General features: G+C 53.9%; 1 protein-coding gene across 1 annotated transcript in view; it reads right to left on the bottom strand.

The window, feature by feature from the left end:
- Positions 1-19,403, bottom strand: part of PRRX1 (paired related homeobox 1) — a gene marked incomplete at its 5' end in the record, with an annotated part of 38,320 nt that extends 18,917 nt beyond the window's left edge. Inside the window, one exon of the mRNA XM_084266006.1 lies at positions 19,163-19,403. Coding sequence (XP_084122132.1) covers positions 19,163-19,403 — 241 coding nt within the window. The remainder of the gene's footprint in view (positions 1-19,162) is intronic.
- Between the last annotated feature and the right edge of the window lie 1,562 nt (positions 19,404-20,965).

Here is a 20,965-nt window from a genome sequence, read left to right as displayed (position 1 = left end):
ATCTGCACTAACAGTGAGGCTCCCCATCGATGCTGGCTCTGTGTTTAACCCTTTGAAGGAAAGCTGCCGGTTGAGATTCATAAATAAAGGCAGATGGATTTATTTCAGATTAACAGAGCTCCACAGCAAGGTTTAAAGGCACCCCAACAGCTGATGGGCATGTGCCTGTATTGGGACTTTCCCAAGCCAGGGCAGCACACAGCTCCTGAAGCTCAGGCTCAGTCCACTCTGGGTCAGCTGCAGCCGTGTGATGGTGGGTGAGCACTGAGCATCACCCACCTGGGACCCCAAATCCCCCCACTGCTGCAGTGCAGTGCCTCCCTCTGCCTCATCCGCCTACCAAACCATCATCCCGGGGCCTGGATGTCTGGGTTGGTTTAGGCAGAAGTGGTCATGGGATGTGATTTCTACTCGTCTGCACCAATGGCATTCCATGAGGGGACTTCTGAAATCATCTCATCCCTAGGGAAGAAAGCTCAGCTGCTCCTGCCTGCCCACAGAAACCCTAAGAGACTTTGACTTCACTGGGGAGATGTCCAGCAACCTCTTTGGTCACAGGAGTAAAGTTATCAGTGAATGTGCAGGTGACCCCTTAGAAGAGGTGGGCTTCCTCCCTCCTCCTCATGCAGCTCTGTACATCTCCTGGAAAGGAGTACCAGGGATGGTTGCCATGGGTTAGGCTGAAAGCTGTCTCCTGACAGCCCCACTGATGTCCCTCTCAGGCGCTGGAAATGCTGACAGCACTGCCAAGCTGAGTCTGGTGATCAGCCAGAAGTGAAGCTCCTGGCCACAGACCACTGCCAGCCCACCTCCCCATGGGCACATCCCTCTGACCAGCCCCAGAGCACTTACACCAGCTCTCCAGGCTCCCCCTTGGTCACAGACGGGAAGACCAAGATCCCAGGGTGTGTCCTCATATGCTGGCAACTGTACCTGCAGCCTGGTTGGAGCCTGGATGTTCTGAGGTGGGAATACCCTTCAACTTTGGGCACGGGGGACAAGACAAGGGCAGTGCTGGGCAGACTGACACATCCCTCGTGGGGGTCCAGGAACATGCATATTGCAATGTGCCGTAATGAGAACCGGAGCACCCAAAGAGCCACAGACCAGCTCACAGAGAACTAAAGCAGAATGGTTTGGTCCTGAAATAGGTCCTCTTTTTCTTCTAAGCACAGTTCATTAAATGTTTGCTGGAAAAACAGAAAAGCATTTTCCACAGAAGAGAGGACATCCAAGAAAAGCCCTTTTGGACATAAATTGGCAAGAGGCTCCCAAGCATTTATCTTCAGCATAGAATGTGCTCTGTCAGGAGGGATGTAACTAACAATACGCTGAAAAACATGCCACAGACTTCCACTGTGTTTTATTTGGCGCTAAGGGGTTATTCCTCAGCACAAAGTATGTGCAACTGGCATCAGTTGAACGAGAAATTACAACCTTCAAAAGACCTATTTAGCGTCAGCTGCAGAAAGTACGGAATTTGCCATCGGCTTCGATGACAACAGATTATGCCCCATAAAACGCTGGAAACAGGCTCAGCTACAATGCTCGGTGCGAGCTGCCAGTTCACTGGGGGGACTGGGGACTCAGCGCTTCCTGCCCCTTCTCAGGGGGGCTGCCTCATGGTTTAGGACTGGTGACGCCCCTCTTCCCGATCCTCTGGCTCACGTGGCTGCCAAGCTCAGCCACAGAGACATGGCAAGTGGCTTTCTGCGAGGGCTCTAGCCAGGCTGCAAAGAAGCTCCGAGCCATTGGAGCTTGATTTGGAGCAATATACCCTGGGCTCGTTAGCCCTACAGCTCATTAGCGCTACAGGGGAGTAAGAGGGAAGTGTCTCATTCCTCTGAGCTGGACGTTCAGCTGGGACAGACTGAACCCAAAAGCATGGATGGGTCAGCCGGGCATGGAAACTAGTGGGTGCATTACCTGTCCCAAGGTGGTGATTTGGGAGCTCCATCAATTCCTGATCCCACACAGCTCAGTTACATCCCAGGATGAGAGACAGCTATGCTGTCTCTGTCCCTCAGGACTATTCCCACCCTTCCGAGAGGAGGGAAGAGCTCTGCCAGCAAACTCCCCAGGCCCTCCAACCTCTTTCCACTTCGGTTTGCCAGAGGAAAGCTCAGACTTGGGAAACCTTCCTGGTGTTCACTTGGGGTGAGCAGGGTGTCCGTGCAGGAGTGCATGCTGACATGCTCTGCAGAGAGCATGTATGCCGGGGGAAGGGAAGGACCACCACCTGGACCCCTGCAGCAGTGGCCAGCGCTACCTCAAGTTAAACCTGGAAGGAGATTCTCAGTCCAGAAAATCACTGCCTTGGCTCTCCGAGAGGTCAGCCTGAGCCAGGTTTCCCTGCCTCAAACCTGCAAGGCATCTGCTCAGCGAGCTGCACAATGCTCCCGTGTCCCTGCGCTCCGCAAGAACTTTCCTACTTCCTTCCCCAGCCCACGTCAGAGAGGCACAGCTAGAGCAGGCCTACAAACAAGGGGGGGGTTATTGGGTAAAGACCCTCAGTTTACCTTGCCCTGGAAGGGTATTTAACCATCCATGGGACTCGTGCAGCCACAACGACAGAAATGAAAGGGGGAAAAGGAGACTTCCTGCCAGCAGCCTGCCCCACATTCGCACATGCTGCTCCAGTACTCGTAACACCCAGGTGCCTGCACAGCATCTGCAGCCTCAGAGTGAATCCTGCTCCGGCGCACCCTCCACATCATCACTTGGCTGGGCGTGTGTGTGGTGCCTTGCCAGGCTGGGGGAGAGGGCCTGGCCTTGCCCTGGCCGTGCCATCCTGTGCTGCTCACACACTGCAGCAGCAGCTGCCAATGGGACCAACCTAAATATTCGCAGTCCCTAAGCTGGACCGTCCCGGAATCGCACCATCGCCTCCACAGCAGCCCAGCGTCAAGACAGGCTCAGGACAGACTGTGCCTTCTCTTGGTGCACTCTCTGCTTCTTTTAACTTTGAAGCTGGCTGAGGCTCAACCCTCTGACTTATACATTGCCAGAGATGTACTTTTCTTTCACCACAGGTTCTCACGTGAGCCCAGAATCTGGAACTTAATAAAACCCAAACCCACCAAAACCCAAAGAATGAAGACCCTCTGTCCTTCAGGGAGTCACAGCAAGGTCTGGGCTTCGGTCTGGTGGTAAGTGGCAGCCCTCCCAGAAAGGCTTCAGGCACAGTGTTACGGAGCCAGGCGAAAGCTGGCATCCTGGTAGCAGTGCTCTGTCATTAGTTAGCCAGCTGGCCTCATTTTAAACGCCCAAGTGTGACAGCCGAGCCCCTCTGCAGAGTACTTTGATGCTCATGCCACTTGCAGTCAGGCACTAAGTATGGGCTGAAATGCCCAACTCGAGGTGGCCGCACAGAAAACCTCGACCGCCTCCCACTCCAGAGGCCAGGCAGCAGTTCCCACAGGGCAGCACCGGCAGCCGCCTCCCATCTTTCTGCTGGGGGAACAAAAAGGCCTTTTAAATTTACGCTCCTTACCCGGAGACTCACCAGGGGCCCAATGTTACCAAGCGATTGTATCGGAATCGTGTTTTACTTCCCAACATCTGACGGGAAGAAGAGCATCAAACCACACGGCACCTGCGGCCGCGGGCTCGTTGCGGAGTGAGTGCCTGCCCAGCTCAGAGCGGACGCAGGGACCGCTCCCAGCTCAGAGCGGACGCAGGGACCGCTCCCAGCTCAGACGCTGCTTTTACTCCACAGATAGTTTAAGTGCCCCTGATGAATAGAGACGCTTCCCTGAAGTGAAAGCGGGAGGAAGAAAAACCCGAGTCTTAACATAAATTAAGTCCAAGAAGTATTTCGGCCAAATCCGTTTCCAGCACTGGAAGGATTGCAGGAGCTGGAGATTAAAAGCTCCTTTTAAGCTGGAGAATTCATCCCTGATGAAGGGTGGATGGGTTATTAAAGCAAATATTGCATTTCACTCTGGCTAACAGCACTCTGGTCTCACCTTACATGAAGAGGGAGACAAAAGCGCTCCCAAAGACCCCCATTTACACCCGGTCCTCCTGCTTGCTGAGCCCAGGCTGTGTGAGGCTTCTCCCACAAACCCTGTCTCTTGCTCGGGCATTTGTTTTGCAGTTGCTCTAGCTGTTTTATTGGATCTATCACCCATGCACAGAAGTAATAAAACACTAAATGTATTAAAAATGCTCGTGTGGAACCCCTGCAGCTGCCTGGGTGGCTCTGGAGTATCCTCTCCTGCCTGGCAGTCTCTGGTACCCAAGCACCAGCCTCTCCAGCCAAAACCCATCACCAAAAACCCTGCCATGCCTCCAGTTTTCACAGAGGAAGGGTTTTGACTTCTCTCAAATTGTTGCAGAAAACAAACCTGGGAAATTTCAAGGCTTGAAACTCAAGGATGTTAAAAAAATTACTACTGGTAGTAACCAAAGCCAGACACAAAGCTGCCAAGTGAGCCCAACAACTTACAGCACCCTCACAACACCCTCTAGAATCCAGATCAGAGCCCGTTGCTGCTCTGACAAAGCAAAGAGAAACCCCAGCAGAGCTCAGCCCTCTGCTCCTCAGACATCCCAGACTGGAGGTGCACCCATCTTTTTAACTATTAAATCAAGAGAAAGCAGAGACCAAGGCAGTGGGGAGCACAGCACCGACCCCATCCATGTGCCCCGCACAAGAGGTGAGAGCAGACCTACTCCTGGGGCACCTCATCCACTCACCTGTTTCCCTCCCCTTCCCCGCTGCCACAGACGATTCTGTGGGCTGAGACCAGTAGATGGCACCAGAATTACAGAAAAGCCCTTCCGTTCTGCCCTCGCCTCTCCCCAAATCCTCCGCAGTGTCACCCCAAACACCGCTGGGCACGGGGCACTGGCACCCACCAACGACTTTCAGCTCTCTATGTTAAAAGCCTGTTTGGAAATGACCTCTAACAGGACTTCTAAAAGGTTTAGCAAAGAAATTCATGAGAGAAAAAGAAAACAAAAAGTCCAAGTGGCTTCTTTCTACTTTGAGGCTTATAAAATCTTCACTTTCCTCACAACATAGAAGTCCCTTTTAAATAAAAACCAGAATCAAAGCATCTGCTTTCTCCCTAATTGCTTTAATTTGGAGGTTTCCCTCCTCTCCTGCTGGAACCAACAGAAATTTCCTGCCTGCTGCAGTGGAACAGCACCCGCATTTCTCAGTGTGTAAGAAATTCACCCCAAAAGTGCCTGGCTACATTTTTAGGCATAAGGTTCCCTTCTCTTTGGCCGTTGTGACTGTCAACAACGTTAGATGAAAAGTCTAATACTTCTCCCCAAGCAGCTTGTGGTATCAGCTAATGACCACATCCTTCAGCCCAGTGGGCTGAGCATCCTCTCAACTCCCTCCAAACACACAACAGGACCAGCTCTGGACAGGGTGGGCATTTCCCCCAGGAGGTACCAGCCTCTCTCTCTCACACACACCAGGCCTGTAGGGATTTTTCTCTTTACAGAGAAGTTGCCCTAAAGCAGGATTATCAGCCAGGACACAGCCTGGAGCAAAATCCAGCCTAGTTTAAGATGACCCTACCCACATCCATGCCTCACGGTACCTCCTGATTCCAGCAGTGGATAGCCATGTTTTCTGAAGGAGGACCTGGGCAAAGATGATGGTGGTCTCCAGGGACGCTCTCTGCAGTACAGACAGGACTCCCCCAGCTCAGAATGATGAGGTGTAGCTGAGCATTGCATAGTGACACCAAACACCCCGGAGCTGAAGCTGCGGCTGTGCCTGGAGGAGTTTTAATGTGCTCATGGAGGCACCAGGAGCTTTTCAGAAGCCTGAATCCTGCCCGGAGTCATTCTGGGACAAACTCAGAGACCTTCTGACTTATCACACCTGGGACTGAGTTTTGAACATGGCTTAGCTCAGCAAAATTTTAAGAGGAGCTTAATTATTTCAATCTTTCCCCCATCCCTACTATTAATTATACCAAAGCAAAGCGTAATTCCTCCAAACAAAGCCATTTGCCGAATCATTCCTCAGCACACTTTTTATTTAACAGCCCTTCTAGGGCTGGAATACATCTGGAAACTTCCATGCCTCACAATTATAGGGGTTAGAAAGGACCTCAAGAGGTCATTGAGTCCAACCTCCTTGGCCAACGGCATGTCCACGAGCACACTGCCTTGAGCATTGAGCATCGGTGCTGGGCATTGCCCAGCCTGCTGGGGTGGAGGAAGGCTCCTGTCCCCGTGGGTTCAGTGGCAGAGGACCAGCCAAGAGGGTTTTGTGCTAGAAATGATACCAGGGAAAGCCACCTTTACGTGGTTCTTTGGCTGTTCCCGAATCCAGCAGGCACCTCCCCATCTGGTGACAAGTGAACAAAGCAAAACGGGGTGCAGACAGAGGCAGCAAGTGGTGCCTCTCACCATCACAGCCCTGCAAACCCTTTTGCTCCTGTTCCTTGGTGCCAGCCCTGCACGGCCATCTCGGACCTTCCCAGGGAGCCCGCCTGCCCAATACGGACCACCTCTTCCCTGCGGGGATGCCAAGTATGCTTAACCCCCCTCCACACCATTGATTAGATTTGCAGCTCTCCCTGTTTTCCTCATTCCACCCAAAGCTGACGGGGTTACGATTACAGGAGACACGGTTCACACGGACCCTCAGCCTGGCCAGAAATACCAGAAATCTCCAGCAGCAGCAGCCTGCTTTCTTCAGAGCCGCGGTAAGCTCGGAAGAGATCCCGAAATACGAGAGCCAGTCGGGCTATTTCTGTGTCTGATGTTCTCCCTTCATAGCTCCACAGAGGTTTTCCTCTCTCTGCTGTTCTTAAGAGCGGGATTTTGGAGAGGAGATTGTCCCATAAACGAGTGTGGCAGCTGGTTCACATAAGAGCCTGAGATAGGATCAGAGATGAGGACATTGCTTTCCTTTTTTGTTTCTCGCTGTGTTTTGGTTCAGACCTGTAAACAGACTCGCACCGAGTGGATCTGCGTTCTCCATCTGGCCCTGTGATCCAATTTCCTGGCAGGAATATCCCTGACATCAGATTGCAGGGGAATGCTGCTGCGCGGCCGGCCGGCCCGCGGCCGGAGCCCAGCTCGCCGGCTCGCCGGCTTCTGCGCGAGACCCAGCCGTAGCGCTTCACCCAGCTACCCCCGTGAGCAAGCCCAACGGCTCACGGCTGACCAAGGCAGCTCTTCCACAAGGGCTTCCAGGCATTCACAGCTGGAGAAGCCAAAACTCTCCTTCAGAGTTATTTCTAATGATTACATAGCATCCCATAGTTAAAATAAAATAAATCCATGTTTTCTACCTCCTTTGAATGCGTGCCTGGCTTTTGCTCCTGGCCACTGGCCCTTGTTCTACCTTTCTGTGATGGATTAAAGGGAGGAGTGGGAGAAGAGACCCCTTCCCAGAGTGTCACAGAAATGAGGATTCAAATCTATCATCACAAGTGTCTCAAACACCTCCTGGCATTGCGTGGCCCAAGAGAGACCGCACACATCCATGAGCAAAACAGCTCCCAGTCGCAGCGGAGACATGGGGAAGTGGAGCAGAGAGCAAAGCCCATCTGAGGAAGCCTGGAGGGCAGCACCATGTGTGTAGCAAGGAGGACTGGGAAGCCTGGCACCATTTCTGATGAGAAAATCAGGATTCAGCACTCAGCAAAAAACCCTTTGCCTGCACACTGCAACCTGCTCTGGCCACCAACCGTCTGGCTGCAGGAGCACACGGGTTTCACAAAGGCTGGTGCAAGCCTCCCCAGACAGATGAAGGACAGCTTTTTGGGGGGTGTTCTGTCTAAGCACAGACCAGTCTGTCTTTTCCATCTCACCAGCTACATCCAGCCCGCAATGCCCAAGCCCAAAAGGCAGGTCTAGGAAACCTGTTGCCACGTTTCCCAGCAGTGGGTCACCGTGGTGAGCGTGTCCCTTCCCCACCCACATGCTTTCCCTCAGCCGGAGGGGTCCCGCTTGCCCCACAGGCACTCCAGTTGAGCACAGCACGGCAACCTGCTTGGAAAGTGAGGGGAAACTGGAGGCAGCATCATTGTGCTGCCCAGGAGCAAAGAACACAGGGTTAAACACACAGACATGTTCCCAATTAAGTCATCCAGTCACTGAAACCTGGGGAAAGGATGTCCAAGAGACCCATCCCAAGACAGGACCAGCTCTACACTGTTCCTGTGTTTGTCTCCATCAGATCTGCATTTGGGGTCTCCACAGCATCCTCACACCACCTTTTCTAGTGTTTCCCTACCCTCACTAGACCTGGGAAGATGTCCCTACTGTCTCACATCTCCCGTGCTACAACAGAACTAGGTGGGCTTGGAGATCAGTTTATAACCTCCTCTTCCTGACCTTAAGCACCTCTTCTTTCCTCCCAAACTGGATGCTGGAGTAGTTCTTAGTACTTTTCTTCTCTGGACTTTTTTTGACTCAGTTTATGCTGAAGGGGAGCCCACCTGGAGCCTTCTCTATGGCCAAGTAGGGGATGTCCCACAAACGAGGCAGAACTACAGGAGATACTGGGGGTGGAAAACACCTGTCTCTCCTCATAAAGATACAGCATTTTGCATTGAGTTGGTTCAAGGCCAGGCAAGCAGATTTTTAAAGGGCATGGAGCCACAGTGCTCCAGCATAGGCTCCTTACACCAAATTCATCCCCAGCTATAGACAGATCAGTAACAGTGGGTCCTCTGCTGCCCTCCGTTACAGGGCACCATGCAGAAATGCACCAGGCTGTAACACGCAGGAGATCTGCTCCATAAGCTCGTCAGGGGAACGAAACCAGCCACTTCCCCCAGCAAGCCCAGTTTCCCCACTGGGAATCACTGGTGGAGACAAGATGGATCTGTCCCATCAGACACCCATGTCCGGACCTCGCAGAGCACATCCCATGGCTCTCCCACAGCTGGAGGGCTTGGCCAGCGGCGGGACATTCAGAGGAAGGGTTAGCACCAAAATAGGTCATTAGCAAGTGACGTGGGGTTCTTCATTCTTCTCCAGGCCCCTCGTTTTCCTAAGGGGAATGCCTCGGAAAACCCAGCAGGGGGGAAAGAGGAATTTACAGTTCTCTTCCAAAAAACTAGTCTTTGTTTGTTTGATCGTTTTTTTTTTAAATGATCGAGTAACTTGTGAATACATTTTCTGATGATTCCCACATCCTCCCAGCTGGGGAACGGCTCATGAACACACTCCAAACTCTGCAAATGAGCTTGTTAGTCATAAGTCTTCAAACAGGCTTGATAAACAACTTTCAGCCTGCGGGATATTCATCAACCATTCTGTCTGCTCGGTCTCTGGACACTAATTTATTATTTACAATGAGAGATCCCTCTCCTAAATCACAGGTGATTGTTTCTTTTTACTGATTAGCTGAGTTTTGGGTTGTGTTTGGGTTGGGTTTTTTTCTTTTTTTTTTTTTTTAAAGAAGAAACAATGAAAACCAAATCACAAACAAACAATGCAATGCAAACGCTTCTTCCCAGAGCAGCTCCCCTAATTTCCATGATCAGCAGTTGTCCAAATGAAACAAAACGTTCAAGTGACAATCTTTTTGGCCAAACCCTCCAAGACCAGGCTTTAACCAAGAAAAAGACCATGACCGCCCCAACCAGCCGCTGGGAATTTCACTGCCTGCTGCCAAATGCTACAGGGACCTACCGGCACATGCTGCTCTTTGCATCCTTTGGGTGTATGGAGAGCCCAAGCATCTCAAGATATTCAGGAGATCTGAGTCCACGTGCAAGATTTTGCCACCAAAAGTTGCTTCACCCCGTGGAGGGGTTCATGACTCGCCCCAAGGGCATGGGGGTGCACTCAGGTGAGCCCAAGCAGAAGGCAGGTTCCGGGCAGGAGCAAACTTGCTGGAAGCTGCTCCAGTTGGTGGAAGGGGATCTCCTCAATGCTAATCAGTTAATTAACACAGCAGGTGGTTGATTACAGACACAGATGAAATAGCAATTAGCTGGGGGTGATGCAGAGGAGGGAGAATCCTTCTAGATTGCTGTTAGATCCAAGATCTTACACAACACACATCCAGCAGATTTCAAAGGCTCTCATTAGAGGCCAGGATCAGACCCAGCCCTATGGGCAGGAAAACTGAGGCACGGGCAAGGTGACCTCGGCCAAGCTATGGCAGCAAGTATAGAGAAATAAAACCTGACCTCAAGGCTCAGTGGCCGAGGCACTAAGGCATTCTGAGGCAGTAAAAGACAGGCTGGGCCATCCTCCTGGACCACCTCTGCTGACGTCTGGAGACAAAAAAAGAGCCCCCAATAAAGCCCCACCGTTTGATTTAGATTTGGGGTGCAAGCCTTTGCTGGGCAGGCTGCTCCCAGCACCAGTGAACACCGTACCCCACTAACCCTGCCCTGCTGTACCCTCGGGCAGAGTGGCCCTACACTGCCTGGGAAACACACGGAGCAGACAAACACCTTCCCCAGCAAGTTGCAGGGTGGGAGTGCATGAAATCCAGACCCAGGTTCCCACCACCACCTTGGCTCCCCACCTCTGAATCCACAGAGAGGTACAGAATCCTGTCAGCATTCAGAGTGAAGGCAGTGGGATGCAAAGCTTGGCCCCGGGACTGGTCTTGAAAGCTTTTGTTTCTCTCTCTCACAGCAAAAATCACCAATACATTTGGTCTGACAACCTCAAGCACCCAAGACCGGACAGGCTGCGCTACCAGATCCATGTCTAGAGACAGCCTTCCCAGTGCCAAACGGGAGCAAACACGCTCGGGAACGAGACGCAGACTCGTCACCAGGTTTCTCCAGCACCGTGAGCACGGGAGTCATCCACCCCAAGCAGGGTGCTGCATTCACAAACCTCTGCCCAACACCTTCCATCCAGGGGGAAACGGGCAGGAGGATAATGGGTATGGAGTGTTACCAGCGTTACACACCACAGGGTGGGGAGAGCGCTGTAAAGCTTTACCGGAAACCAGCCCAGAACTCACAGGGACACAGGAGCTGCCTACAGAGCCACCGACAAGGGCAGCCCTTTCTGCAGCACCAGGCCCAGAGCATTAACACTCTGTTTTCACTGTTACAGCTCAGGCACTATTAAAGTCCAATTCACCCCCGCAGAGCCCTGACTCAGCTGAGCTAACCTGGAGAAGTGACGGCTCTTTGAAAGCTGTGAGCGTGATTTTTTCATTATTATTACTATTTTTTTTCTTTCCCCCTCCCCAAATGTTGGCTTAGTGATGCATCCAAAAAAGAGGATGGTCTCCAGAAGTGCTGAGCAGGTCTTCACAGCTTTGCTGAGGTAGCCTGGCTCACCTGCCACAAACACAACAGATCCAAGAGCAAACTACTGTAGGTAGCGGTCTGCAGTTTGAACCCCCATGGGTTCAAAATCTACCCAACCTTGACAGGTCCAGCACCTACACCGGCTAGAAGAGAGGGCTAGAAGCTACTTGGACGCTGCCTTCTGCAGCCACCCACCCAGCTCCATCACCCTCAGGCGCCCTGCTTTGTTCTCAGTGCCTCTAGTCCCCTTGGGAGCTCAGTGCCATTCTCCTTCCCTGCTGGCAATTCCGCCTTGCCCCAGATGCCCAGGGCCACGGATCACTTCGGTTTTACTTTGGTCAAGGCCACAGGAGAAGTTCATCCGCTGGTGGGCTCAGAGCAGGAAGCAACGTCCCCAGGCTCCTGATGAATTCCAGTTCTTGGTGCAAAAGCAATTTTGCTGCCTGAGCAGCTCATCAAGACGTGGAGAAGGTCCTAGCCAGATACTGAGCGGCTCTTTGGACGACTGCCCTGCCCAGCAGTCTTGCTGACTGGCTGGAGTTTCTTCTGTAGGAAAATTTCTCTAGCCAGAAATGGGGGGAAATTTTAGGTGGAATCTGAACTAGACGCTGCAATAGGATGTAGTGACTTGTTAACAGCACAGCTGGCTCCCTTCACCTCTCCTCTACCCTTCCCTTCCAGGAACACAAGGCACCAGGAGGTCCTGGACTGTCACTCCAAGGCAAATGTTCGCTTCACATGGGCATGGCAAACCCAGACTGTCTGGGACAGTGCTTTAAACACTGGCCTAACCTCTTCTCGGCCTCTGGAGGTGAGAGAGGAGCCCAGAAAGCTATGTAAGCTGAAATGGATGCTCACTGGCTTGCTCATCAGGCCTCTTTTCCCAGCTTTGGCCCTCATGGACTCATCCCTGCAGATGCCAGGGTTTCCATTGCAGGAGGTGGCCCTCAGCTTTGGCGCCGCTGCTCCTTCCCTTCCCCCATCAGCATCCTCCAGATGTTCTTGTCTGCAAGAAACCTCTCCCAAAATTCTGCCACCACAGTCACAGCAGACACACAGCACACCTCTGCAGAGCTCCCACCCCCACCTCACAGCATCCTGAGGGCGATGCTGTAGGTACCAGCCGGGTCCAGCAGGAAGAGCGATGGAAAGGAAATGGTGTGTCAGGTACAGATCAATGTGGGAATGACAGATCTAGGAGCAAGAACTGCAGGATGGCACTGGAGGGCTCCCGGACCCCTGACTAAGACTGCTGCAGTCACAACATGGGGTGACAAAGGACAAAGCTGTACAGACCTGTGCCATGGACCGTTGGCACCCAGGTCTATGCACGTGTGAGATTCCACTGACAGAGTCTGTAATGCAGAGTCTCTGCAGAGACTCTCCAGTGGTTAGTAAGCAGTTGAATTTATGCTGCATCTCCCCATTGAGGGCAGGCACCGCTAGCATCCTTCTCCACACCCCATGGGACTGCCATAAATCCCACCGGGTCTTCGCACACCCCTTTAAGCTGCCTGCTCTCCCACCAGAGCAGCCAGTGGGCTCAGAAGGTACCTTCTACATGCAGAGACCATACAACAGGATCTTCTTGGGGGAACCAGGGTGAAAACCCATACCCTGCGTGTAGAGCCACAAAACCAGTTCAAACAGAAAGTCCCATCGGAGCCTCAGACAACAGCTCCTCCAGCCAGGCTGTGATGATTCTCACTTCTCATCTCTGGAGCCTGCCCCAAAATCCAAGCCTCCTTTAGGAAAGGCGAGTAGGGTGGGGAACCAGCAATGTAGTGATTCATCCTCCCCAGAAACAGAGGCCCAAGTCTGGAATATTGTGACACTTGGTAAATACTCGTGATGTACTTCATTATGCAACAGAGGCCCAGCAGGAGCACAGCTCCCTTGGGGCTACTTAATATGGGTTTCAAAAAACTATTAAATATATCATAAACAACTTGGAACCAGGAATAAACACCTATAATCCCGTCAAGCCATTCTAGTGATGTCAAAAACCACAGGAGCATACTCAGTTACCAAGGCGGGGGTGGGGGGGGGGAGGGAGAGACAAAAAGAGAAAAGTATATATTTATCCTCAAAGGAATTATGACCCTGTAATTCTGTGTCTGCCTTGTCAAACACTCATCTCTCCCCATCCCTCCTGCTCATATTCTGTCCGAGCATCTTGCTCTTTCTTTCCAGGCTTCCTAACGTCACATGTTTTGATGCACGCCGCACCTCTGCTGAAAGGCAAAAGGCTCGTGCCCCTGGATGCAGACAGTGAAACTATTTCATGCCCGTGCTGAAATATTCCACCTCACCCCCCTCGAACTGTTCTGTATGACTCAAGGCTGCTGGTCAAGGCTTTAAGCACTAACACTCATCTGCTGGCATACATATAAGCAGCCCGTTGAATCGCATGCAGGGACTGGTGTGAGTAAGGGTTGCACAAATTAACCCTGAGATAATATTTTCCCATGCGATCACCGCTTTCTACATCACCAGAGAGATGGAAAAAGGACTGGGCTAGTAGTGGAAACTCGGAGCAGACGACAGCAAGCTGATGTTCATTAAAAGTGTTCTAGCAGTTCAGACCAAAACCTTTAAGTTTTATGAGAGATTTCAAAATCTAATTTTCATGGCAATGTTTTCATTACATTAAAGGAGGGGGGAAAAAAAAAAGTAAAAACCTACAGTGAAATCTTTTTCGAATTAAAAACTTGGAAGCTTCGTGCGGATGGACTGAAAGCACAAATACCATCAGCAGATTAGGAGACCATGAGAACCAGGAAGCAAAACTGATTACCATCCAAAAAAAGTGAAATTCACCAACAAATAAAAGTCGGGTTTCACCCGTCAAGAGGAGGGCAGCAAGGCCAGCGCTCAGGAACAGAGTCAGCTCCCTCCTTCAAATCCACATGGCTCTTTCCCCTCTTTAATAACAGTATGGTGTCCGTTTTGTGTGTGTTTTTAGTGCCTTTATTTTTATTTATTTACAACTCCAGGTGTGTGCTGGAGTCATGTTGTCCACCTTTTGTCTGCATCCAGAAGCTCCCTGTGAAAAACACAAATGTGTTTCCACTTCAAACTGCAGGATTCAGATATATATATATAAAATTCAGATCTACACATGTATATATATAAAACCCAACCCCAACTCAACACTGCGAGATACTTGATGGAATAACCGTGCACCAGCCAGCCTGAAATTAAATAGATGTGCCCAAAGAAAGCAAATGGGAAGAAGTTAATCAAACTTTGAACTGCTCCTTGTTAGTGACCTGTCTGTTACTCAGCCTTTAATGAACACTTTTTCTAAGATACACACAGTACAAACAGTGTGCACAAAGATTACTCCTGCAAGTTAAAAACCCAAGCTGTCCTATTTCTCACACGAATGACATAAACAGCCAGTGCCTTAAAACCAATACCGATCGGATCCTCGATTGTCCCACATCGTTGCTGGAAAGGGGGAGATTAGTTCTGTACCTTGTAAGGTTGCTCACCGTGGCATGTGGGGTTAAAGGCACAGGTTGGTTTCCCTGCTCACCCTGAGTAACCTGTGAGCATCATCAGCCAGCTGCTGCTTCCTCCAGACTCTCCCTTTGCCCATCAGCTATTCAGGACTGGAAAGGAAGAAAATACCTGTTTACCCCGCTCCTCCCGCACACCCCCCTCCCCCATTTTCTATTCTTTGCACATCTCAGGTGTAGAGCCTGAGCATCTCCTGGGAGTAAGGGCAGTGCTTTACTAGCCAGAGGGCCGGGTAGCACCTCAAGACAAAGCAAAGCTTTGCAAAGAAAACCCCGCAGCTCCTCTGGTGAGTTCACCCTCCCTGCCCACAGCAGCTCACCCGGTCGCTTTTCACATTTCAAAGCAGTGGCAGAGCTTTTCCACCTCTTCAAGGCAGCGTGGGTTGGGGGGGTTGTTTTTGTGAAGGGTGGGGACCGCACACAACCTCGGGATCAGCAAAAAGAGTGAGAAACCCTTATTTACACACACAGCCCTTGACTCCCGCAGCAGCCTCACTTGTTCTGATTAGAAAGAGACAACTAAAGCACCGACATCAGCCAGGCGGGAGCAGAACAAAGGTCCTTCAGCTCAGAACCCTGCCTCAGACCGCCGGTGACACGGAGTCGGAGGGCACAAGCCCGGGCAGCGACGGAGCGATCTGTGCCCCCGCTCATCCTTCCGGCCATCGCCACTCTCGGCTCCTCTCTCCTCCCCGAATTCCCTTGTTCTTTTCCCGAAACCGCTTCTATTTCTGGTCTCCGTCAAATCCTGTGGCGACGAGCTCCATCACCAAACACCGCGCCGGCTGAGGAAGCCTTTCCTCTCGATCTCCGAAGAGGCAGCTGAAGCCGGCGGGGATGCCCTGCTTGACCCAGCACAGAAACTCACCTCCTCCCACCCCCCTTTAACGCCCACGACGGGGTTTCTGCTTCCTTCGGAGGGAGCAGCAGTGCCGAGCACGCCTGCCGAGAGCGAAGGCATCGCGGGGACCCGCAGGCAGCCCGCGCCCCAGCTTTAACTGCAGCCCAGCTCTGACAGCCCCAAGTGATGCGCCGGCCTGGGAGAGATGCGCAGCCCCCGGAGAGATGCGCAGCCCCCGGCGCTGCCGTCGCTTTTGCACCGGGGAGAAATTAAAGGGCGGCAGTAACTGCAACACGCGGAGCTCGTGTGCGTGCCGGAGCAAAGCAGGGCTTACTCACGCCTCACAAAAGAAATCTAAGCCTAATTTTTCTTTCGCTTCTCATGCTTTCCCCCCATCATTTTATGAGCCATCAACAGTGAGACTCAAACAAACAAAAACACACAGAGGTCAAAAATGTCATCTAAAAAAACCCACCACCACCACCAGCTGATAGTTTACCAGCTCTGGATTTGGAGAATTAACCGTGGACAGAGCCACGAGCTCTGGGGACCCACCGACGGGTTTCTGCCACCCCCAAAGGGCACAGGAGCAACAGGAGTGGATTGCTGGGAAGCTCAGGGGGTCCCCTCCGTTGACCCGCATTTTCACCCCAGTTTTAGCCGGAGACAGCGAAAGCCCTGCTGCCAAAGGAGGGGTTGGTTTGCATCTTAACAGGTGGTTCTGCCACGAAGAGGAACTCGGATTGCAAAGTCTTCCTGGTATCAGCTTTTAGGGTACGATTTTCAGAGATGAAAGTTGAACTGAACTCGATGAGAAATCAGCTCCTGGATACGCTGACAGTTTTCCCTGAAAAGGTTACAGCCACAGCTACTCCCAGAGATGTGGGGTGGGTTTTTTTCTTTTTTTAAGAAGAGAAACCTTTTCTCCTGAACCTCTTTCAAGTGAGCTAGCGGTGAAACAGTTCCTTCAATCCCAAACGTTCACATAAACCCTTTTGTCACTTCTGTGTTAAAACTTTTTCCCCGTAATTTTGGGGACAAAATGGGAACCGATGGGCACAATAGCACTGATAATTTCGCTTCGGCTTGGGACAGCAATCAGTGACAGACTACCTGACTTTCCCCAAGTTGGAAGACCATTTTTTAGTGTTCTTGAGACAGTCCACAATTTCTCCAGACGGCTTTTATCTTTTCTCCCTTAGTAACACAGAGAAAAGCCGAGCTCTCTTTTAAGCTTTTCCACTGAACCAGCTCTCATTTTTCAGCGAGAAAAGCTCGTACCCCCGCTGCACTCCCTGAACTGTCTCAGTCCTTTCCTCGCACGGACTGCAAAACGCTTCACAAAACGCGTGCAATGGGTGGGGAAACTGAGGCACGAAGACTCATGGGATCTGCTAAATGCATCAGTGAAAGAGCCAGAAAGCCCAGATGACAGCTCTGCCCAATAAACCTGGGAGAATTTATCCCCGGTATTTTTTTTCCTTACTTCATAATACTTTTAACACGTTTCAATTCAGCGCAACGGCATTAAAACTTCTACAGCATTCAGAAAACTTCTAATTTATTTGAAGCTGTAGTTTGGTCCCTACTTGGCAATCTTGGCTGGGAGACACGCTCTCTGATGAGGATTTTTGATCCTTTTCACGCTCTAAGAATAGGGTGGGTGTCGGGGAAACACACTCCCTCTTTTCCAGGCCGGCAGACTGAGCTCTGGAGAGCTCAGCAGTTGGCAAAGGGGCAGCATCAGGAGTAAATCGGGTCCAAATAAAATGTGATAAACGAAGCCGGCGGGAGGAATGGAAGGGAAAGAAACAGGAGAGTTGTCCCTGTAACTTGTTGGTTAATATTTCGGGGGCTCGCTGGCCACAGCGTTGCGGCACAGAGAGCTGAACCACGGAAAAGCAGTAATCACTGCTTTCCCCGCTAAAATATACACCTTTTGAGTGAGAAATGGCATTGTCCTGGGAAGTGAAATTTTTCCAAGCAGTGTCCCAGCGGCGGCCGGTCTCTCAGCCGCGCCCCGGCCCGGCTCTCCGGGAGGGAAGGATGGAGAGGAGCCGCTCCGGCAGCCGCGCACCGCCCGCCGCCTTCCCGACCGCGTTCCCGCAGTAAACCTGCCCCGGGGGGATGCTTCCGCGCCCGGAGGAAACGTCCTACGGGGTTTAAGCTGGGGGAACCCACGGGTAGGTAGTGAAAGGAGCAGATGCTTTTTGGAGGGCTCCTCCCTTCCCCAGGCCGGTTTCCTTCGGGATACCGAGAAAGCCACGTCGGACCGGCGGGGAAAAGAGAGGCAGCTCCCGGCGGCAAAAGACAAATAAGCTGCGTTCGCTTTTCGTTACATTTCGTTCGCTTTATTACTCTTTTTTCTCCCTGTGTTTCCGCCTTTCGCCGGCAGCCGTAGGGCAGCACGCCGGGCACCGCGGGGGCTCCCTCGGAAGAGACCCCGCTCCCGCAGCCGTGGCCCCTGCCCACACCCCGGGAGACACGGAGGGCTCGGCCGCAGCCAGCCCCCACCCGCAACGAAACTCACGACCAGTGACCGCGGCCTCCAACATTTTAATTATTATTTTTTTAACCGAAAGCAGAGGGAGGGGAAGGGAGGGTTCGCTGGCCCTGCACACCCACCTCACCCCGCTCCGCTGTGGCTCGCCCTTTCCGACCGCCCTGCCCTTGGAGAATCATAAGCGGCGCTTGGAAAACGCCGCGCAAGCCGGCGCCCATCCCCGTGCCCTCCAGCCGCGGGACTATTGTTTTACTTGCGCTCCCAAGTGAGGACCCGTTCGAACGGGCAGTTCGGACGCAAGTCTGCGTCCTGCCCTGCCCTCCGGGGCTGCAAAGAACCTGGATCAGGCCCGCACTGGGAGAAGCGGGGCTCGGGAGCTCCGCTCCGCACCCGCGCAGGCACCCCTGGGCTCTTTGAGAGCTGCGATGCTCGGGGCAGGCCGTCGGATAATCGTCCGGTCCCCATCCAGACCCTGTGTCCCCCCCCACCCGAAGAGCTCCTCGGTGTCCCGCAAATCACGGCGCCGGTCTAAGCTCCGACGGGCCGGAGTGACAGACGGATGGAGGTTCAGCCGCCTGCCTCACTCCGTCCTGCCAAACCCCGTGTTCAGCACCCCCTCTCCAAGCAATGGGAAAGGGGTCTCAGCTCCCCGGCCCCATCCTGCCCGCCCCGGGTCCCCGGACTCTTCTTCCCCGGCTCCCCCGAAAGCAGACGGAGCAGCGCGGCGCGGAACCCGACGAGCGCGGCAGGGCGACGAAGGGCAACTCGCTGCTCCCCGTTTCCCGGGACGCGACTAGGGGAAACCGGGCGTTTTCGTACGCTGCCGGGTGCCGGCCCCGCCGAGGGCTGGGAGGACGCGGACTCCCCGCACGGGGCACGGCGGGGAAGGGTGGTTCGGGAGCGGGGCGAGGCGGTCCAGGGACCGGTCGGCGGCTCCCCCGGCCGCTTCCCCACGGGAGCCCCCCTCGGGGCCGGCACCGACCGCTCCGCCCCGGGAGCGCAGCGCACGTGGAGCGGCCGCTTGCCCGGGAAGGGGATGGAAAGGGAAGGGGGGGGGGGTTGGTGTCCCGGCACTTACTGTCCTGCTGCGGGGTGTCGCTGCCGCTGGTCAGCCCGGGGGACTCCAACAAGCTCCGGCCGGGCTCTCCGCCGCCTTCGTCCGCCTGGGCGGCCACCATGTCACCCGCTTCTTCCAGGTCCAGCAGGTGACTCACGGAGAAGTTCTTCTTGGCTTGTAAATTGTCCAGGCCGGCGGGGCCGTCGAGGCGGGCAGGCAGCAGGGCCTGCCTCTCCATGGCGTGGGCATAGCTGGACGCCATGGTGTCGAACGGGGCTTTTCTGCCCTCGCCCCCCCCCGGGCGCCCACCGCCCCCGCTCCCCCCCAGCCGCCGGCCCTTCGAGGGGGGATGCGCAAGGACCGAAACGGAGGGGGGGGCGGGAAAGGAGGGAGGGGGCAACGGGACGGGACCCGACGGCGGCAGCGGGAGGGGAAGCCCGAAGGGGAGCGGGCAGGGCCGAGCTTAAAACATGCCGGAGGGAAGAGGCGGCGCGGCCGGCTCGGGGCGCCGGTGCGGGGAGCTGCCGCCGGCCGGGAGGCGCAGGGTGGCTGTGGGGCCGCTGGGGCGGGTGCGCCCCGTCCCTCCGCCTCCGCTGCCGGCGGCTCCCCTCCCTCCGCCCCTGCGTTGCCTTGCCCTCCCCTCCCCTCCGCCCCGCACTTCAAACGGTGGGGGCGGCTCCGCGGCGCTCCGGCCGCGCCGGGCACACGGGGGAGGGCGGCCCGCGGGGGCCCCGCCGGGACGTGGCACAGGCGCCCCCCCCCACCCGCCCCGGGACGAGGGCGGGCAGCGCCGGCCCCGCCGCTCTCATTAGCTCCTCGTGGGGGGTGGCTGGGAGAGCCCCCGAATAGGGGGTGAGAGGGGCCCAGGGGTCCTGTTTCCCCCCCCTTGTCACCCGGAGCTGCACCTGGACGAGAGGGTGGGCACAGCCCTGGGGAGGGGTCCTGGGGCAGAGGAGAGGAGCAAGAGGGGAGAAACAGCGAAAATGCTAAATGCAGAGGGAAAGGTGACAGAGAAATGGAAGAGAAAACACAAAGAGAAGAAAGGAAGAGGAAAAACAGTGAAAGGGGAAGAAAAAGTGCAACAGAGAACTAAGACTGAGCAGACAGACCAAAGGAGAGCAAAAGCAAGAGCAGAAGAGAAAAAGGAAAAAAAAAAAAAAAACCCAGCCAAAAAGAGAACCAGCAAAGAGACAGAGACAGGAGGTGGATAGGTGGATGCACTCAGAGGTCCTCAGGCCATCAAGTAAAGAGGTCCCAGCAGTTTGGCCAAGGACAGGTAGAGGTACAGGGAGGTACCCCTGGGCCCTGGGAGCAGGAGGACCCCAAGGGCAGAAGGGCTGGCAGTGAATGGCACAGGGTCCTGCAGGCCAGGAAAGGCCGCTGCATCTCAGTGGCTGGAGCCTGCCTGGGCTCGGAGCTGCCACAGCCAGCCCAGAATTTCCATCCCCCCTGATCTGGGGAAAGAACATTTGATGCCATCAAAGGGCTCCAGATTGAAAACAGATGTGCTTCCCCAAGCCTCTCCATGCATTTAATTAAGGCACAGGCATGGAGGAGACATTTTCATCATTAGTTTGCTTTCAGCCACCCTCCCACCCCCCAGTCCCAGTTTACCCTTTGCAGTCTCAAAGACCCAAATAAGCATGGCAGGGCTGCAGCACTCTGCAGTCCTTGGCCTGGGGGTGAGTAAAGCTGATGGGGCACAGGCTGCAAAGGCCAGGAAAAGCTCTGGGGCACAGTTGCATGAGTGCACAGAAATGCGTGGCTGTATCTACACCCAAAACCCACTCTGTGCCCCTCACTGCATACTGGTGCAGCCCATTC

Source organism: Gallinula chloropus (assembly GCF_964237585.1).
Source record: "Gallinula chloropus genome assembly, chromosome: 6".
In the NCBI taxonomy this organism is placed as follows: domain Eukaryota; kingdom Metazoa; phylum Chordata; class Aves; order Gruiformes; family Rallidae; genus Gallinula; species Gallinula chloropus.
This window is presented reverse-complemented; position numbering and strand designations above follow the sequence as displayed.